The sequence below is a fragment of the Eleutherodactylus coqui genome, chromosome 1, assembly GCF_035609145.1.
Source record: "Eleutherodactylus coqui strain aEleCoq1 chromosome 1, aEleCoq1.hap1, whole genome shotgun sequence".
Lineage (NCBI taxonomy): Eukaryota > Metazoa > Chordata > Amphibia > Anura > Eleutherodactylidae > Eleutherodactylus > Eleutherodactylus coqui.
In genome coordinates this window covers 387,917,711-387,938,664 of record NC_089837.1, presented here as the reverse complement: position 1 = coordinate 387,938,664, position 20,954 = coordinate 387,917,711, and the positions used below count along the sequence as shown (strand labels likewise).

Below are 20,954 nucleotides of genomic sequence, written 5' to 3'. Positions count from 1 at the left end.
AAAAAAAGTTTTGTTACCTCTGAAGAAGTTCTATTAAATGTTCCACTACTTAATACACATTCCATTAACCTGATTTTTAAATTTACTGGCAGTGCAGACTCCAGAAAATACTGCGTTATGGGTTACCTATTGGGAACCACAGTTAAATAGAATACTGTATGCGATAGAAGAAATTCTAAAAAACATTTTATTTTTCAAAAAGGTTTTGTATACACCACAAAGTAGATCCAGCAGATCACTTTTTCGTTGCGGCTTTCTCTCCCCATAGAGAGGAGTGAGGCCGCAACAGGAGGAAAAACAAAACAAAAAAAACATGCTGCAGCTGTCAGTTCCGCACCACATCACTGGTTCCAGCCCGCTTTGACGTGACAGATTGGCCGCCCCATGTGGACAAGATTTTTGCAAAATCTCGTCCACATGGCTGGCTAATCCCAGGATTAAGAGCCCCGAGTGGATTTGCCGCACAGCAGTTCCACGGCAAGTCCGGCCCATGTGAAGCCAGCCATACTGTTACTTACACAATGGGAACAGTTGAGCTATGTGTTTTTCTCTTTGTTAAATACCATTCTGTAGTCGCTGCCCACTGGTCAAGGTGGTCTAGATCTTTTTGAATCCTCTCTGTTCTCTAGTGTTAGTTATCCAACTTAACTGCGTTGTTGGCAAATTTGATCAATTTCCCCTCAATTCCCTCATCTATATAAAAAAAACCAAAACACAACATTAACACACACACAGACTTTTCCGTCTTTCTGTACGTTGTGCGCAATGCCCACCACTCACGATTCTCACCCGTGTAAATATGGCCAAATGGAATGTGTATTATGTATGGAGAAATCTAATAAAAAATGTTTCAGACATGATGGATTGCTTTCCACATTTAAAACTTGTTGGCATAGTAGATTAATTGGCCATCTTGGGGTGGAGACATGTTCTCTATAAATAAGCCTTCTGGATACAGACAAGTCACCCAGCAAGCATGAGTTTAGAAGTGTTCTGCTATACACTTACCATTTTACAAGGTGTATCATCTATTAGCATGCAAGTAGATAGGATTGTATGTTTAAACATGTTTGTCACAGACTAGTGTGTAGTTTATTAGTGTACAATAAGGTAATGCTTTATTTGTCTGCAGGGGGTTTTAATGGAACTGATATTTTTGCCGACCATGCTGCAATCAAACAGCTTTACAGCTTTGAATTGCTTATGCTGTGGGGGCATGAAGTTATGTACAGATACATGGATAAAAGATTCTTTTAGAGGCTGGTCCAGTATTTTTTATATCTGGATTATTTGCTGCTGGACACGCAGTAGGACCTTGCTTTGGAAGGACTCTGGCTGACAACTCGTTAACTAATGGAGGAGCGGTGAGCACTCAATTTCACATTTTCCTGTGAATAAGCTTTTCCGTCCTACAAAAGAAAAAGGTTCACAAATGTAGTGACTACATTTGACCCTTTTATAGCTTTTAGGTACATGCTATACTTTTTTGTATAGAAGTGTATTTCCTATGGATGCCCCACCTACAATGGAAAAGCATGAAATTGTCACTTTTTTCCCTTTTTAATAACTCCCAAGGAGGTCTTGCATAAAGTCATGGAGGACATAGATTTTTATATTACACACACACACGCACACTTTAGGTTGATGTTTGTAGTGGGCAAATCTTGAAAAAAAGATACGGATTACTTACCGGTAGTTCCATTTCCAGGAGTCATCACGACGGCCCCATTACGTATGGAGGTTGCCCTCTGACCCAGGTAGGGACAGGAAGAGTTTAAAGGCACCTCCCCTTTCCACCATGCTTTAGTGACTTACAAATTATTACGGTGGACAATGTTTACTAAACCAAATTTTACCTTTATTCGGTCATATTTACATTTGAAAAAACATGAATTAAACTAAAAGGGAGGGAACTATGGGCCGTCGTGATGACTCCTGGAAATGGGACTACGGGTAAGTAATCCGTGTCTTTCCAGAGCGTCATCCCGACGACCCCATTACGTATGGAGTATACCAAATTATACGTGGCCCTAGGGCGGGACTACTGCCTGGAGGACTTTTCGTCCATAGCCCAGGTCTTTGTCCGACTGGACGTTAACCCTGTAGTGTCGGGTAAATGTATGTATGCTAGACCAGGTGGCTGCTTTGCAGATCTGCTCGGCAGACGCCTGGCCTTTTTCTGCCCAAGAGGAGGAGAGGGAGCGTGTGGAGTGGGCTCTAATTTTCCCCGGAGAATCGAGACCCCTGGCTTTATATGCCTCTTGGATGGCAGTCTTGATCCACCTCGCGATGGTGCTCTTAGATGCCGTCTTTCCTTTTGCCGGCCCCTGAAATTGGATAAAGAGGTTATTATTTTTACGGAAAGAGTGGGTAGCATCCAGATACGCTAGAACGGCTCTCTCAACGTCTAGGCTATGAAATTCTCGTTCTTTTTCATTGCGGGGATTTTGACAGAAGGAGGGCAGAGTGATCGTCTGCTCCCTATGAAAATTTGACACTACCTTCGGTAGGAAGGCTGGGTCCAATTTGAAGGTAATCCTGTCATCTTGTATTACCATGTATGGTTCCATACAGTATAACGCTTGTAATTCCCCTATTCTCCGAGCCGAAGTTATGGCAACTAAAAGGGTAACTTTTAGCGTGAGTAGTCTCAGGGAGAGTTGGGAGAGTGGTTCAAAGGGGGGTTGGCAAAAACTATTTAGGACTATATTTAGGTCCCAGGTAGGGAAAGTTTCTCTGACAAAAGGGTCGAAGTCGTTCTGCCCCTTTGAGAAACCTACGCACCCAGCGGTGTTCTGCCAAAGGGAAGTCTAGGTAGGACACTAGTGCTGCTGTATGAACTTTAAGGGTTCTAGGGCTAAGGCCTTTCTCTAGGCCTGCCTGTAAAAATTCCAGGATTACAGGTATGTCAATCCCTGGGATTTTCCCTGGCTCTATTTTACAGAAATCTGTGAATTTCCTCCATATCCTATCGTAGATGGCTGTCGTGATAGGCTTACGGCTTTTTGTCAGGGTAGTAATTACATTATGGGAGAGTCCCTTCCCACGCAGTATCATGCTTTCAGCATCCATGCTGCTAGCCTCAATTTCTCGACCCCCGGGTATGTTAGCGGGCCCTGGAGCAGGAGATCTTCCACGGCTGGTAGTAGGAGTGGACCCCGAATAGTCAAGGCTTTTAGCAGGGCCTTTTGTCCCACATAGGGGCAACTAGTATGACTGCCACCCGGCTGGTTTGGATTTTCCTGAGGGTGCGGGGGATCAGTGGGAAAGGGGGAAAGGCGTAGGCTAGGTCCATGTCCCAGCTTTGGGACAGGGCATCTACCCCGCACGGATTGTCTCTGGGATTCAGCGAGTAAAAGTCCCGGCACTTTGAATTTTTCCTCGTGGCGAACAGGTCTATCTGCGGTTCTCCCTACTGGCAGATTAGTTGGTCGAAGACTCGCTGGTTCAGTCCCCATTCTCCTGGAAGAATGCTCTGTCTGCTCAGGAAGTCGGCAGCGACGTTTGTGGACCCTTTTAGATGGATCGCTGAGAGAAACAGCACGTTGGATTCCGCCCAGCGGAGTATCTTTGTCGCCAGTTGTTGCAGGTGTGGGTGTCGCATTCCCCCCTGGTGACGAACAAATGACAGAGCTGTCATATTATCTGTTAGAATTTTGATATGCCTTCCCCTTATAAGGGGTTCTGCTGCCTGGAGGGCCTCCCAGATTGCCCTTAATTCTCTGAAATTGGATGAGCGCTTAGCTACTTGCGGGTCCCAGATTCCCTGTAGATTTAGGTCGGCTACTTGCGCTCCCCATCCTGTTTTGCTGGCATCTGTTGTGATGGGTACAGTAGGTTCTTGTACCTCCTGGTCACCTTTGCTTAGGTTCCTCTGTGAGGTCCACCAGCGTAGGGACTCTGACTCGGACGGACAGGCTCACCTTCTTATCCAGGGATGTCTGCCGTTTGTCCCAGTTGGCAAGGATAAATCCTTGTAGTTGCCGGGTATGGGCTTGTGCCCATGGGACTATCTGAATGCTGGCTGTCAGAATGCCCAGCACCTTCATTGTTTTTCTAATAGAAACCGTCGTAGCCTGACAGAGGGAGTTTACTCTTTGGATGAGGTCTTCCTTCCTAGATGATGGAAGCTGGGATTCCTGGATGTGGGAGTGTAGCAATACACCCAGGTATACCTTCTGTGTATCTGGATTCAGGTCAGACTTTTGTTTATTGACTATCCACCCTAAACTGTTTAGGGTAGATAAGACCATGGATAGGTCTATACGTATAGACTTCTCTGTCCTTGATACTAACAAGAAGTCATCCAGGTATGGAAATATACGGATTTGGTTCCGTCTGAAATAGGCTACCATCTCTATTATGATTTTTGTGAAGACCCGAGGGGCGGTGGAGATTCCGAATGGAAGGGCCGTGAATTGATAATGTTGGATCTTGTCCCCCTCCCGCAGAGCGAATCTCAGGCATTTGTGATGGGCTGCAGTTATTGGGACGTGATAATATGCATCTTTGAGATCTATAGTGCACATTACACTATCCCGGTCTATTAGTGAGACAATAGATCTTACTGTTTCCATCTTGAATTTTTTGTACGAAATAAATTTATTTAGGGCTTTAAGGTTAAAGATAGTCCTAATGGAACCATTTGGTTTTTTGATTAGAAATAGGGGGGAATAGAATCCCTCACCCTTTTCGTGATCAGGGACTTGTGTAATGACCCCTAAGTCCTTGAGTTCCTGCACACCTTTTATGAGGTTCCCTTGTTCCTGTAGGGACCCAGGGGAGGTTATGAGGAATCTCCTAGGGGGTAGAGAGTGGAACTCAATTCGGTACCCAGCTTCGATTATTCGGAGTACCCAGGGGTTAGATGTTATTCCCTGCCACTGGCTTAGATAGCCCGCTAATCTACCCCGTTTGTTCAGGAGAGGGTTGAGCTTCCTTACCCCGACCTCCCTTGGGGTACGACCATCTTACAGTCTTCCCTTTTCCTTTAACTTCGGGAGGTGGCTGGCGTGTCCTCCTCGGAAAGGATGGTTTCCTGAAAGGTTGTCTGTCAGGCAGGGTCTTGCTCTTGTCGCCGACTTTCTCTAGGATTTTGTCCAGGACGGGCCCAAACATGTATTCCCCTTGGAAGGGGATGGCGCAGAGCTTGTTTTTAGATGTTATATCTGCGGCCCATGTCTTCAGCCATAATGCCCTTCTTGCAGAGTTGCTGAGGACTCCGGTTTTTGCACCGTATCTCACCGCCTCCGCTGATGCATCAGCCAGGAAGGCGGTAGCCATTTTTAGGAGGGGGAGACAGCTGGCTAACTCCTCTCTGGGGGCCCGATCCTTGATAGAGGCTTCCAGCCTGTTTAGCCATAGCACCATGGATCTGGCCACAGAAGTTGAGGCTATGTTGGCTTCAATGGTAAGGGATGTTGCCTCCCAGGCTTTCTTCATTAATTCGTCGATTTTTTTTATCCATCGGATCGGACAGCTGGGAAGTGTCCTCAAAGGGCAAGAGGGTTTTCTTGGCCACTTTTGCAATTTGGATGTCCACCTTAGGGGTCTCCCTGTACAGGCGGACGTCCTCAGTAGCGAACGTGAGCCGGTTTCGGATTTCTCTTGAAACCGCTATTCTTTTTTCCGGCTCCTGCCATTTGTCTGTAATTACTTGTTGCAGGGTTTGATTGACCGGGAACATGGTCTTTCTCCTGGACCGGAGGCCGCCAAACATCTCATCTTGGATTGTCCTAGGCGGGTTATCCTCTTCAATTTGCATTGTTTCCCTCACCGCCTTGATGAGGTGCGCAATGTCGCTAGATGAGAAATAATATTTTCTCTCATCTTCTATAGGAACTGGTGGGTCCTCTAACTCTCCTTTAGACGGGAGCTCCAGTGATTCACCGGAGAGTGAGCTCACCGATTCGGTCTGCCTTGGCCTTTTAGGGACCCGTGACGGACCTGGCTGGGCCTGGGGAAGGGACGCCATGGAGGCTTGCAGTTCTTCCCTGATCATGCAGCGGATGTCAGATTTAAACGCTGCTTTTTCTTCTGCAAGTATTTTTCCTGTGCATTCCTCGCATAGGGTTTTTTTTATAGCTCTCCTCGAGCCTTTTGCTGCAAAGGACGCATTTTTTCGATTTTTTTCTCGGGTCCGTTTTCTTTGGACCTTCCTTATCCATCTACAGATGCAAAGTGGGGGAGAGGGGAGAGAAAAAGGGAACATATGCATCCGACTTGTACAAGTGACCATTTTGTGCATTTTGGCATATAGCCTACTTACAGTTGGTAGGGTATCAGTCTCTCCCTCACGTGCTGAGCTGTCACGGGTAGACATACTCACATACACTGTCTGGCAGTCAGCAGGATCCTCCATGGAGCTTAGCCTGCTTATATGGGGAGGATTTTTGAATTTGGCGCCCATTTCCGGGTTCTTGCCGGTAGCCACGCCCCCTACGTTGAGCGAGTGACGTCACCACGCCGGATAACGTCACCGCTATGCGCGCCGAGGACCAGGGAGGCCGTTCCCCTGCCAGGAGGAACTATCCCACCGCGGCAGCGGCGGCCCGAACATGCTAACCGCACGAGGGAGACCAGCGCTGCTGAGGCGACTTACGGCTCCGCCGGCGGCGCAGGTCGGGGATACAGGGACTCGTGAGTGCGCAGCCCCGACCTCTACCCCTCCAGGGGGAAATCGCACAGCGTGCGGTAAGTTTCTCTTCTTCTCTTCTTTTCCACAGCTTGCTTGGAGCTGCTCCTCTGTCCCACCGTAGGGACAGGAAGACACTAAAGCATGGTGGAAAGGGGAGGTGCCTTTAAACTCTTCCTGTCCCTACCTGGGTCAGAGGGCAACCTCCATACGTAATGGGGCCGTCGGGATGACGCTCTGGAAAAATACAGATAAATCAATTTCATTTTCGTACTCCGCTATGTATTTATGTTCATCTATTCCTTGCACATTCATTCCCTCCCTTCAGAGAACATTCTCACATGTTACAAACGTTGTCATATATTAAGGGCATTTAAAAAAAAAAAAAAAAATGTAAACTTTCACATTTTTTTTGTGAAAAACCTGCCATGATACGAAATTTTGAAGGTCATTTTCAGAATCTGCAGAAAAAAAAAAATCCATTCCGATACACCTTTTTATTTAAAAACAGACAAAAGTTGCAAAATTGCAGATTATAATATATGAAAAGGAACATGGCAAGCTGGAAAATACAATTTAACAGCAATATTTTACCATATAATGTTATACGACATCAACTTACATTGGGCCATGTTCAAGAATTGCGGTTTACCTCAGATCAGTTATTAAACTATGCCAATGATCAAAACAGTGCCGTATAAAAGTTCAGAAAAATTCATATGAAAATTTCTTACTGTTTTTAGTGTTAGATTTTCCATGAATATTTGGAACAAACTGGATTATAAAAAGAGTAGAAGCCATGAACAACGTGTTAATATTCAGTCACTCAGTATGCCTGGCAGCTAATCGACCGGCAAGCACTTTCGCTATTGCATTCCTATCTTATGCCAAGAACAGGCAACGCTGTACTGGAGAGTATGCATAATTTCCAGGGTCCCTGCTCCTTCTAAGAACATGGTAATAAACGTTTAACACCCACTATACCTACAAAAACGGAATTATTTTTGTCTTTTTTTGGGTGGGCATGAACAGATTGTAAAAAGGTTTTCTGCAGTTATAGTGCAGTTTGGTATATTTTAAGTGCCTTCACATGGGATGCAAATACTGCAGAAGTCCTACAGTGGAATTTGCTGCAAAAAGTCTGTAGCATTTACAGTACAGGCCATGAGGACAAGGAAAAAAAGAAATGTAAATCTAGTCCACATAAAGCAATAAAATTCCAAGCGGAATCAGCAGTATCCAGAGCAGATCAATGTTTTAACCTTTGAAAGTTGAAACACACATCAAGATCCTCACCATATAAGTGCAGATTTGCTGCATAAATCGCTGCCAAATTTCCACTGTGAGAAGTCGGGAAGTCCTGTAAAGGCCCTTTCACACAGGCAGAATATTTTTGGCATTCTGCAGCTAAAAACACTATAAATTCCACACTAAAATGTATACATATTGGTAATAGGTGTGGAAATCCACAGCAGAATTAGCTGCGGAATGCAAAGAAAGCTATTCCACCCGTGTGAGAGGGCCCTTAAGGCCAACATTAGCTTTGAGAATGTGTGAAATACTGTAAGGACAAAAAAAAAACAACAAGACGTAAAACTGTCATTTCATCACAGACATGCAGGATACGCCACCAATGTCTGGTCAGTGAAGATACAACCACTGTGATCTATGCTGATTACTAGAACAAAGTGGCAATTGTGCTACTTTTATGTTCGGTCTGCTCAGGTCAGCGTTTTCTGCACGGTCAACTATTGACCAGAATATTCAAGTCACTTACCGTAGTAATTTATGGTAAGAAATTATTTTTATAATGTAATCATTAGTACGGATGAAGTAAACCATAGAAAACTCCTTGTTAGAAAGCATACATAGCTGTTGTATGGCATCTACATTTAGTAATGGGGATTACGTTTTCAGTGGTTCATGCACTTTTCAAAAGACTTCATTAAGATACTTTGCACGGTCTGTTTCCCACTGCATGGAAGAATTCAAGCAAGCAATGCTTGCCAACTGTATCTATAGCAACAGGATGCCGCTCAACTCCTGGGCAGAAGAGAACAGGATCTTTAGCAAGAAAAACTTTAACACCCATCTTGCATGCATACCATAATGTTTCTGCACAGGTGGTAAGGGCAAATAGCGTTTGCTAGACAGGCTGGCCGTTTTTCTTGGCATAGGGTTGAAATGCTGTTCTAACTAGTTAAGCAAAATATTTCTCTTTCTAGAATGCTACACGGGGCCTGCCATAAACAAATCCACTGGACATAAGTTATAACAAGTAACATTAAAGAAGGCAAAAACTGGTATTCAATAGTGCAAGCGAGTAACAAAACAACTTACAAATCCAGCCCCTAGAAGGAAGAAGTTGTCGAAATTGAGTGAAATTTTCTCTGTGTGATTGTAATGTTAATATAAGTGATTACAATATAAGGAGGATCATTTATTGCAGAAAACTATACAGGTCTGTATGGTATCCTGTGGCATATCAGTCCACATTTGCTGTAACGGAGATTCTAGTTTGTGCAAAAGGGATGGCTATGGAAGTGTGGCAACATTGTGGAGACATTCCTGCACCACTCTTAGGCCATTGCAGGACACCCTCATGTCCATAGGCTCGCACAGTTTCCCCATGCAGAATCCTGCAGTGGATTCCACCCGGCCCACAGACACGAGGCCAGAAAATACATTATACTCACCTGTCGCTGTGGACCACTTCTCCGTGCAGGCTGGATCTTCTTTCTTCTGCAAGGCAAATGCGCTCAGGAGGCATGCACTGTGCGGTCTCCTCCCCCCCACGGCACGTCTCTGCCGCGGTTCCGGACGGCTTCCATGGAAGCCAAGGGAGCTGCCCATGCAGGAAACCACATAAAAATGCAGCATGCTGCAGTTGTTTTCCCGCGCATGCGATCTGCATGCTGGGGGAAAAATGACATCCGCGGGTATTTAATTACCTGCGAGTGCCCAATGATACCCAATAAGGGCGGATCGCACGCGCAGGAGACCTGCGCAGATTTTGTAAATCCATTTATGCCGTAGACATGAGGCCTTACTGTGTGCGTCACAGGAATGCCTCCACTTCCTGTTGGAAAATGCCTTTTGGAAGGCCTGCCATGAGAAGCAATACATGTTGCTCCAAGTCCACAGGCTCCACCTCACGCAATGGTCCAGGTAGGTGGTTGCAGGCACATAGTTCCTCTGCGCATTCCATCCATCCTTGATACTCTGTTGGTCATTAAGTTCCTTCCCATTTTTGTCTTTGATTGTGCCATTGCATGCCATGAAAGGTTTTGAGACCTTCTTGATCTGTGAGAATAGGCCTTGGAAATGGCCTTTCAGGGATTCTGCTTTGAGTAGTTTGCAATGCTCATTCCAGTCCATTTGTCTTTCCTTGCTGCTCACTAAATAAAAAAAATATATAAAATATCGGCATTTAGTTGCCGGCCGCCTTTGCTGCTCTTCTTTTATCAGCTATTCTGAGGGTTTGCTCAGACAACCAAAATGGTCTTTTCCTGCTTCTTATATGGAAACAGCCAGTAGGCATTTCACCTAACTGTGGACTGTATGTCGTTCCATAATTCCTCTGGATGCTTTTCTGAGGTGTCAAGCAGTTTGAAGCTGTTTGCTACCTCAATAAAATATGATAGGGGGATATTAGGGGTGACATTTTCTCAATGGAGCACCTTTCTTAGGGTGAATGCACACTGGCAGAAATTCCACAGCGAGATTTCCCACAGAATTTCCACCCGTAACGCTGTCATAGCATTGTATTGGTTTATGCAATCCTATGCAGACAGCTGCGATTTGACCGCGTCAAAACTTACGCGGTAAACAAATTGTGGCATGTCCCACTCCTGCGCGAGCCTCGCAGAAGCCCGTACAGGAGAGTCACCGCTGATGTGTCAGCTCTGCGCATATGCGGCTATGCGCCAGCCAGCACATCACAGATCAGAGAGAAGATGCGGGAGGAGGTGAGCCGCGAGTCACGGGTCGCATCCCGATGTGAGAATTCTCGCAGCGGTATCCAACCCGGCCGTCTACATTCAATCTACATTTCAGAATTTAATCTTAGCTGCAAGTAGTTCATTATCATAGCCTCAGTCGGTGCCAAGAAAGGCTTTTATTGCAACGACTGAACGTTACCAACGATGATGAGACAGGATATAAGCAACCTGATTTCGATGGAGGCCATTGAGAGTTGTCCACGTGTGCAGATGGCGTGTTGGTTGCATAAATCATATGTTTGTTATCCTGAGCAGATTTTCTTGGCGGAACTGTACGAGGCGATCACTGGCTTCATTTCTTTCACCAAGCTTGAATCTTCCTGTAATGATTGTTTGTGGCTGGCTGCAGGTTTTGGAATTGAAAAGTCACCCATAAAGTAAATGATGGCACTTGGTTTAGAATTTTCTGGACTTCAGCATAAAAAAAAAAAAAAAAAAAAAAAAATTACATTGTTTCCTCATCAGAATCAGTCATTGGGTTGACTATCATGGGTGACCAGCTGTCATATGTGATTCTCCTCCCAAGACCCACATGTATGCAAGTACTTGGATGAGAATGGAGTAATTAACCACAGCCAGCATGGGTTTGTAACAAACAAATCATGCCAGATGAATCCAATTTCCTTCTATGACAGAATCAGTGAAATGCAGTGGATATGTGGATATAATATATCTTGACCTTAGTAAAGCATTTGACAAAGTATCTCATACCATACTTATTGAAAAAAATTACCAAATATGGGATTGACGAGGCAATGGTTAGGTGGATTCCCAACTGGCTGAGTGATCGTACTCAAAGAGTGGTCATAAATGGCTGCACATCCAAGTGGAAGAATCTATCAAGTGGGGTACCACAAGGCTCTGTCCTAGGCCCAGTGTTGTTCAACAGTTTTATAAATGATCTGGAGGAGTGAATTGATGGGAAACTGAGCAAATGTGCCGACAACACAAAGTTAGGAGGGATAGCCAACACTAGGAAAGCCAACACTAGGAAAAAGAGAGGGAGAGTATTCGAAAAAGATCTAGAAGAAATTGCAGTGGGCAGCGACTAACAAAATGGTATTTAACAAGGAGAAATACAAAGTCTTACATCTGGGCAAGGAAAAACCCCCCCAAAAAACACACATACAGAATGGGAGGAATTGGGCTAAGCAGCAGCACATGTGAAAAAGACTTCAGTATACTAATAGGTCATAGACTGGACATGTGTCAAAATTGTGATGCAGCAGCCAAAAAGGCAAACAATTCTGGGATGTATTAAGAGAAGCATCGAGTTTAGATCATGTGAGATAATTATCCCCCTCTACTCTTCCTTGGTCAGACCTCATCTGGAATACTGTGTCCAGTTCTGGGCACCCCACTTTGAACTTGCTCCTCTTGGTCTCTATCTTTTTTATGGGAAGAGTTACCAAGATGGTGAGCGGTCTGCAATTCCTACGAGGAATGGTTAAAGGATCTGGGAATGTTTAGCTTGCAAAGAAGAAGGCTTAGAGGAAACTTAATAGCTGTCTACAAATATCTGAAGTGCTGTCACAGTGCAGAGGGATCAGCCCTATTCTCATTTGCTCAAGGAAAGACTAGAAGCAATGAGATGAAACTGAAAGTGAGGAGACACATTAGATATTAGGAAAAACTATGACAGTGAGGGTGATCAATGAGTGGAACAGGTTATCATGGGAGGTGGCGAGTTCTCCTTCAATGGAAGTGTTCAAACAAAGTCTGGACAAATATCTGTCTGGGATGATTTAGTGAATCCTGAGCAGGGGGTTGGACCCGATGACCCTGGAGGTCTCTTCCAACCCTACCATTCTATGATTCTATGACCATCCCACCAGCTGTGTGGACAATGTGCTGCTTCACAGCAAAGCCAGGATTGAGGCACTTAACCCTAGGGCTGCAGACACAAACAAGGCTGTCAGTGCCCAAACTAAATCTGTAAATGTTGCTGACGACAACCCGGTTCCACTCCGTTGCAGACTAGTTTCCTCGTTCACAACACTGCCAACTGAGACGATGGAGGTTGGGTGTTGAAAGCAGTACATGTAGTGAGCCCAGCAAGACCAAATGTCCTTCAGCCAAGCACCTGGAAATTCTTACAGACACAGGGGACTGTAATAATGGTGCCACCTGTCTCTGGATGTCGGACAACGAATTTATACTTTTTAAATCAACTAGTACTATTGTCTTTTACAGCAGCTAACCTTCAGCTCCAAAGGGAAGTCAACATTGGGTAAAATTGAACAGAATAGTTTTTGACAAAAGCAAACACTGTTGCCCAAGGACGAGCTCACACAGCGCAGAATTTATGCAGCAGATTTCAGCCTGAAATTCAGCAGCAATGTACAGTACAAAGTCAATGAAAGGCATTGAAATTGTGCACTTCGATTCATCAGCGAAATCCACCACCATTCTCTGCGAACAATCATTCATGTAAAATAGTCAATACTGCCATTTTGCCCGACTCCTCTATATATGAAGCTTTAAATGTCCTCATGCAGTCTCGTAGTGATAGTTATGGTTCCACTGTTTAATATAAAAGGATAGCAAAGGTTTAGGCCGGCTTCACACGAGCATGACGGGCTCCGCTGCGGAATATTCCGCAGTGAAGCCCGTCACGGCGCCCCCCAGAGACCCCATACTTACCAGCGGAAGATAGCGTGAAGACGCTTCCCCGCCCACCGCCGTCGCGTCATGTGACACGCCCACCGCGTCACATGACGCGGCCGGCCGCGTCACGTGACGCGGCGGCGGTAGGCGGGGAAGCGTTTTCACGCTATCTTCCGCTGTGTTACAGCGGGAGATAGCGTGAACGGACGGCTTCCATTGACTGCAATGGAAGCCGTCAGCGCGTACACCCGCGGCAAATAGAGCATGCCGCGGGTGAGGACGGGAGATTTCACGGTGCGAAATTCCGCGGTGGAATTCCGCATCGTGAGCATTGTGCTATTAGGTTCAATAGAACCTAATAGCAGGGGGCAACGCAGCGGATTTTTGCCGCGAATTTACACGGCATAAATCCGTTCGTGGGAATAATGTTTACAAGGACAGTTGATACTTTAACTCAATTTAATTCTCGTGTTTCCACAACCCAATTGAGCAGGAGTGATTCAATGTAGTTGTAGTCTGGTTTTGTGACATGTAGCGAGATACACTGCACACTTCAAAAGTCAATTAAGTCTGCCTAATATATATACTCATTTTATGTCATACAAGGTATTACCAGGAAGAAAGCATCCAACCTGGCATAGAGAATCCAGACCTACCTGGCAGTAGCCCACGCTTTTATTATGCTGACCATACGCCACTAAAACATTCTGTAAAGTTTGCTGTAAACACGGACTTGCATTTTTATGGAACTTCACATTATCAGGAAAAGTTCTGTTTAGGTCTGCAGGAAAAAAAAAAAAAAAAAAAAAAAAAAGTTTAGGTGCAGAATTTCAAAGGCATTTAAAAAGGCATCGCTAAGTTATGGCATACTGCGGCACTAATAATTAAATGGTCACTGGCTGCACACATTTTCGTGCAGAATCCCACAGCGGGTCCCTCCTGCTCCGCAGACATGAGACCAAGAAAACAGATTATAGTTACCCGTCCGGACGCTGCGGGTCTCCCCTCTGTTGCGGCCAGATCTTCTTCGGCCTGGCAGATGTGCTTGGCATGTCAGCAGCGTGCCGCAAGCATGCGCCGTGTAGACTTTGTTTTTTGAACTCCTGCTTTCCCGCAGTTCCATGGCAGAGCTGCGGGTGTGCACAGTTTCCATAGGCTTCAATAGAAGCTGTGGGAGCAGTAGTGCAACACAAAAAAAAAAAGCACGAAATGGAGCATGCTAACAGCGGTTTTCCTCATGTGCAATCCACGTGCCAAGGAAAAATGACATCCACAGGTATTTTATTACCTGTGGGTGTCCAATGATTCCCTATGGGCACAGATCACACTTACAAGAGACCACACGGTTTTATTAATTCTATTTTGCCCATAGACCTTAGGCCTAAAAGGTGCTGGCCACTAGAGCTCTCCCTTCCTTTTAATTTCTATCTCTAGTAACGGAGATAACAATTCTATGAACAGGAAGTGAAGGAATGACAACTAATGCTGCCCACAGAAGTCTATGGAGATGAGAGCGAGAGAAACACTGACATAATTTACAGCTATTGGAATTCTATGCATATTGGTTTAGTACTTCTTTAGAGTCCTGTATGATTGTATTATTTATCGGTGTGTGCTCCAGGTATTTAGGAAGCAATTGTTTTCTTCACGTGCAGTGTACAGAAGACATCACAGCAAGACTCCCACCAGCTTAAAATACTAAATATTAGATATACAGCCTGCAGAGAGGAGTACAAAAATGAAGAAAAAACAAACAAACCACAGGATCCAAGTCATATAATGTTCAGGTATAGTGTTATTCCTAATGTACACAACAGCTTAGGGCTAATGCCCATGACCGGAATTTTACCGTGGTTCTCGCGGCGGAATTCCGCAGTAATTAGGTTCTATTGAACCTGGCCTGCCAATGCTGATTTTAACCACGGATTTACGCCGCGGGAAACAAAAATCGCAGCATGTTCTATTTCCTGAGTATTTACGCGGCAGGAGGTCTCCATTAACATAGTATTTATGGAGACCACAGAAAAACGCATGGATTGCCAGTGGCCGCGTTTTGTTTACAACCGCGGTACTCCCGCGGCGGTATTCCGCGACGGCCGTGGTCATGAGCCCTTATTCAGAAATGTTAATCTGAAGATACACTTAAAGTTAGTTGCATGCTTACATTGCTTGTCTTGTTAAGCAAAAATGGATCATGTCTAGAGATGAGCGAACGTACTCGTCCGAGCTTGATATTCGTGCGAATATTAGGGTGTTCGGGATGCTCGTTACTCGTAACGAGTACCACGCGGTGTTGCGGTTACTTTCAGTTTCCTCTCTGAGACGTTAGCGCGCTTTTCTGGCCAATTGAAAGACAGGGAAGGCATTACAACTTCCCCCTGTGACGTTCAAGCCCTATACCACCCCCCTGCTGTGAGTGGCTGGGGCGATCAGATGTCACCCGAGTATAAAAGTCGGCCCCTCCCGCGGCTCGGCTCAGATGCCTTGTGAGTTAGCTGAGGGACAGTGGTATCGTGCTGGAGCTGCTGTAGGGAGAGCGTTAGGAGTTAGTGTAGGCTTCAAGAACCCCAACGGTCCTTCTTAGGGCCACATCTACGTGTGTGCAGGCTGCTGTTAGCAGTGGAGAAATTTTTTTTTTTTCTCAAAATCGGCAGTGCAGAGCATTGCACCCGGTATTAGGGACAGAAGTGGTGCTTAGGCAGGGAGAGTGTTAGGAGTGAGTGTAGCCTTCAAGAACCTCAACGGTCCTTTCTAGGGCCACATTTAACTGTGTGGAGTACTGTGCAGGCTGCTGTTAGCTGTGTTGCTTTTTTTTTTTCTCAAAATCTGCGGTGCAGAGCATTGCACCCTGCATTGATACTACAGGCACAGAATTGTGTAGGCAGGGCCACAACACAGTTATTAGTCATTGAATAGACGCAGTGGGCCTTTTCTTTTTTAACAAAAGGGAAAAAAGTATATTTGCCCTGCCTCTGTCAGTCCTAAGGGCTCTGGGTACGTGTGTGCTGCGTGGAGAACGTAAAAAAATCAGACGCAACCAGCTACGGTTGAGTGCAGCCTTGCGCCAATTTCTTTCCTGCCTGTGAAATCAAATCACTGGTAATACAGCATGCTGAGGGGTAGGGGTAGGCCTAGAGGACGTGGACGCGGCCGAGGACGCGGAGGGCCAAGTGAGGGTGTGGGCACAGGCCGAGCCAGTGCGGTGTCCAGGGGTAGAGGCAGGGCCAGACCGAATAATCCACCAACTGTTTCCCAAAGCGCCCCCTCGCGCCATGCCACCCTGCACAGGTCAAGGTGCTCTACGGTGTGGCAGTTTTTCACAGAGACACCTGACGACCGACGAACAGTGGTGTGCAACCTTTGTCGCGCCAAGATCAGCTGGGGAGGCACCAACAGCATGCGCAGGCATATGATGGCCAAGCACCCCACAAGGTGGGACGATGCCCGTTCACCGCCTCCGGTTTGCACCACTGCCTCTCCCCCTGTGCCCCAACCTGCCACTGAGATCCAACCCCCCTCTGAGGACACAGGCACTACCGTCTCCTGGCCTGCACCCACACCCTCACCTCCGCTGTCCTCGGCCCCATCCAGCAATGTCTCTCAGCGTAGCGTCCAGACGTCGCTAGTGCCACAGTTTGAGCGCAAGCGCAAGTACGACGCCACGCACCCGCACGCTCAAGCGTTAAACGTGCACATTGCAAAATTGATCAGCCTAGAGATGCTGCCGTATAGGCTTGTGGAAACGGAGGCTTTCAAAAGCATGATGGCGGCGGCTGCCCCGCGCTACTCGGTTCCCAGTCACCACTACTTTTCCCGATGTGCCGTCCCAGCCCTGCACGACCACGTCTCCCGCAACATTGTACGCGCCCTCACCAACGCGGTTACTGCCAAGGTCCACTTAACAACGGACACGTGGACAAGCACAGGCGGGCAGGGCCACTATATCTCCCTGACGGCACATTGGGTGAATTTAGTGGAGGCTGGGACAGAGTCAGAGCCTGGGACCGCTCACGTCCTACCCACCCCCAGAATTGCAGGCCACAGCTCGGTGGTGGTATCTGCGGCGGTGTATGCTTCCTCCACTAAAGCACCTTCCTCCTCCTCCTCCTCCAACGCAACCCGTCTCGCAATCAAGATGTGTCAGCAGCACGTCGCCAGCAGTCGGTGTCACGCGGCGTGGCAGCACAGCGGTGGGCAAGCGTCAGCAGGCCGTGCTGAAACTACTCAGCTTAGGAGAGAAGAGGCACACGGCCCACGAACTGCTGCAGGGTCTGACAGAGCAGACCGACCGCTGGCTTGCGCCGCTGAGCCTCCAACCGAGCATGGTCGTGTGTGACAACGGCCGTAAGCTGGTGGCGGCTCTGCAGCTCGGCAGCCTCACGCACGTGCCAAGCCTGGCCCATGTCTTTAATTTGGTGGTTCAGCGCTTTCTGAAAAGCTACCCCCACTTGTCATACCTGCTCGGAAAGGTGCGCCAGCTCTGCGCACATTTCCGCAAATCCCACACGCACGCTGCCACCCTGCGGACACTGCAACATAGGTTTAATCTGCCAGTGCACCGACTGCTGTGCGACGTGCCCACACAGTGGAACTCTACGCTCCACATGTTGGCCAGACTTTATGAGCAGCGTAGAGCTATAGTGGAATACCAACTCCAACTTGCGCGGCGCAGTGGGAGTCAGCCTCCTGAATTATTTACAGAAGAGTGGCCCTGGTTGGCAGCCATCTGCCAGGTCCTTGGAAAATTTGAGGAGTCTACCCAGGTGGTGAGCGGCGATGCTGCAATCATTAGCGTCACCATTCCTCTGCTATGCATCTTGAGAAGTTCCCTGCAAAGCATAAAGGCAGACGCTTTGCGCTCGGAAACAGAGCCGGGGGAAGACAGTATGTCGCTGGATAGTCAGAGCACCCTCCTGTCTATATCTCAGCGCGTTCAGGAGGAGGAGGAGGAGCATGAGGAGGAGGGGGAAGAGACAGCTTGGCCCACTGCTGACGGTACCCATGCTGCTTGCCTGTCATCCTTTCAGCGTGTATGGCCTGAGGAGGAGGAAGAGGAGGAGGAGGAGGATCCTGAAAGTGATCTTCCTAGTGAAGACAGCCATGTGTTGCGTACAGGTACCCTGGCACACATGGCTGACTTCATGTTAGGATGCCTTTCTCGTGACCCTCGCGTTACACGCATTCTGGCCACTACGGATTACTGGGTGTACACCCTGCTCGACCCACGCTATAAGGAGAGCCTTTGCACTCTCATTCCCGAAGAGGAAAGGGGTTCGAGAATGATGCTATACCACAGGGCGCTGGTGGACAAACTGATGGTAAACTTCCCATCCGACAGCGCTAGTGGCAGAAGGCGCAGTTCCGAGGGCCAGGTAGCAGGGGAGGTGCAGAGATCAGGCAGCATGTACAGCGCAGGCAGGGGAACATTCTCCAAGGCCTTTGCCAGCTTTATGGCTCCCCAGCAAGACTGTCACCGCTCCCCAGTCAAGGCTGAGTTGGCGGGAGCACTGTAAAAGGATGGTGAGGGAGTACGTAGCCGATCGCACGACCGTCCTCCGTGACGCCTCTGCCCCCTACAACTACTGGGTGTCGAAGCTGGACACGTGGCCTGAACTCGCGCTGTATGCCCTGGAGGTGCTTGCTTGTCCTGCGGCTAGCGTCTTGTCAGAGAGTGTGTTTAGTGTGGCTGGGGGAATCTTCACGGATAAGCGTACCCACCTGTCAACCGACAGTGCCGACAGGCTTACACTCATCAAGATGAACAAAGCCTGGATTTCCCCAGACTTCTCTTCTCCACCAGCAGACAGCAGCGATACCTAAACAATACGTAGGCTGCACCCGCGGATGGAAGCATCGTTCTCTCTCACCATCCAAAACGGGGACATTTCTGCTTCAGCAATCTGTGTATAATATTCCTCCTCCTCCTCCTCCTCCTCCTCCTCCTGCTCCTCCTCCTGAAACCTCACATAATCACGCTGAACGGGCAATTTTTCTTAGGGCCACAAGGCTCACTCATCTAATTTTTCTAAACAATTTTTATATGTTTCAATGCTCTTAAAAGCGTTGAAACTTTAACTTGAACCAATTTTTTGTTAAACTGGGCTGCCTCCAGGCCTAGTTACCACTTAAGCCACATTAACCAAAGCGATTAATGGGTTTCACCTGCCATCTTGGTTGGGCATGGCCAATTTTTACTGAGGTACATTAGTACTGTTGGTACACCAATGTTTTGGGGCCCTCACCTACAGTGTAATCATAGCAATTTCTATGTTCTTCGCCTGCACTCATGGTACAGAAGTGTGTGTGGGGTTGGCCTACACTTTAGCTACATAAATGTAACTTGGGCCTTGGCTATACTGCAGCTACTGAAATGGAACTAAGACTGCGCTCCCACTATACTGCTGCTTCGGAATTGTTACTGGGGCCTGTGTAGGCTGCTACTATTACTGAAATGGAACTAAGACTGTGCTCCCCCTATAATGCTGCTAGTGATATGTTAGTGGGGCCTGTCGCTAATGCTACGGCTGAAATGTTACTAATTCTGGGCTCTGCCTATACCGCTGCTAATGGTATGTCTCTGGGGTGTGGAAACAGAGGCTTCCCAAAGACATGATGGCGGCAAGGCCATTTCCCACCAACGCTGTTACTGTTAAGGTGCATATAACCACGGACACGTGGAGAGGACACGTAGTGTTTTCAAAACATCCCCCGCCACGGCCCACTTAATCCTGGCCACATTCCGAAAAGCAACAAAATAAAACCGCGCTACTAGGTCCGCAGTCACCACCACATTACCACCAACGCGGTTACTGTTAAGGTGCATATTACCAGTCTGACTGGGGCATGCAGTGTTGGCCGGAGCCCACCTGCATTAAGCACGACATTACTACCTCAGCTGTGTTGGGCAATGCAATGGGATATTTCTATGTACCGCCGGTGGCTTCCTGGCACCCACCCATGCTGTGGGTCCACAGGGAATTATAAATGCATCTGTTTCCACTTGTAAAGAACCCCAGTCTGACTGGGGCATGCTGTGTGGGCCGAAGCCCACCTGCATTAAGCACGACATTACTACCTCAGCTGTGTTGGGCAATGCAATGGGATATTTTTGTGTATCGCCGGTGGGTTCCAGGGAGCCACCCATGCTGTAGGTGCACACGGAGTTTAACCTACATGTGTCCACTTGTAAAGAACCCCAGTCTGACTGGGGCATGCAGTGTGGGCCGAAGCCCACCTGCATTAAGCACGACATTACTACCTCAGCTGTGTTGGGCAATGCAATGGGATATTTCTATGTACCGCCGGTGGCTTCCTGGCAACCACCCATGCTGTGGGTCCACAGGGAATTATAAATGCATCTGTTTCCACTTCTAAAGAACCCCAGTCTGACTGGGGCATGCAGTGTGGGCCGAAGCCCACCTGCATTAAGCACGACATTACTACCTCAGCTGTGTTGGGCAATGCAATGGGATATTTTTATGTACCGCCGGTGGGTTCCAGGGAGCCACCCATGCTGTCGGTCGACAGGGACTTCACAATAGGGAGTTGTACCTGCCTGTGTCTATGAATTAAAAAGCCTGGTCTGACTGGGGCATGCAGAGACACCTTGACAGAATGAATAGTGTGTGGCACATAGGTTCCCCATTGCTATGCCCACGTGTGCAGCTCCTGATGGCGGTGGCACAGAATTATATTTCTCATTGCTTCTGTAC

The 20,954-nt window shown here is 47.4% G+C and overlaps 1 protein-coding gene across 1 annotated transcript in view; it reads right to left on the bottom strand.

The window, feature by feature from the left end:
• GRTP1 (growth hormone regulated TBC protein 1) overlaps window positions 1–20,954 on the bottom strand; it is a 53,638-nt gene that overhangs the window by 22,132 nt on the left and 10,552 nt on the right. The window contains exon 5 of the mRNA XM_066579676.1: window positions 13,899–14,023. Within this exon, the coding sequence (XP_066435773.1) occupies window positions 13,899–14,023 (125 nt within the window). The remainder of the gene's footprint in view (window positions 1–13,898; window positions 14,024–20,954) is intronic.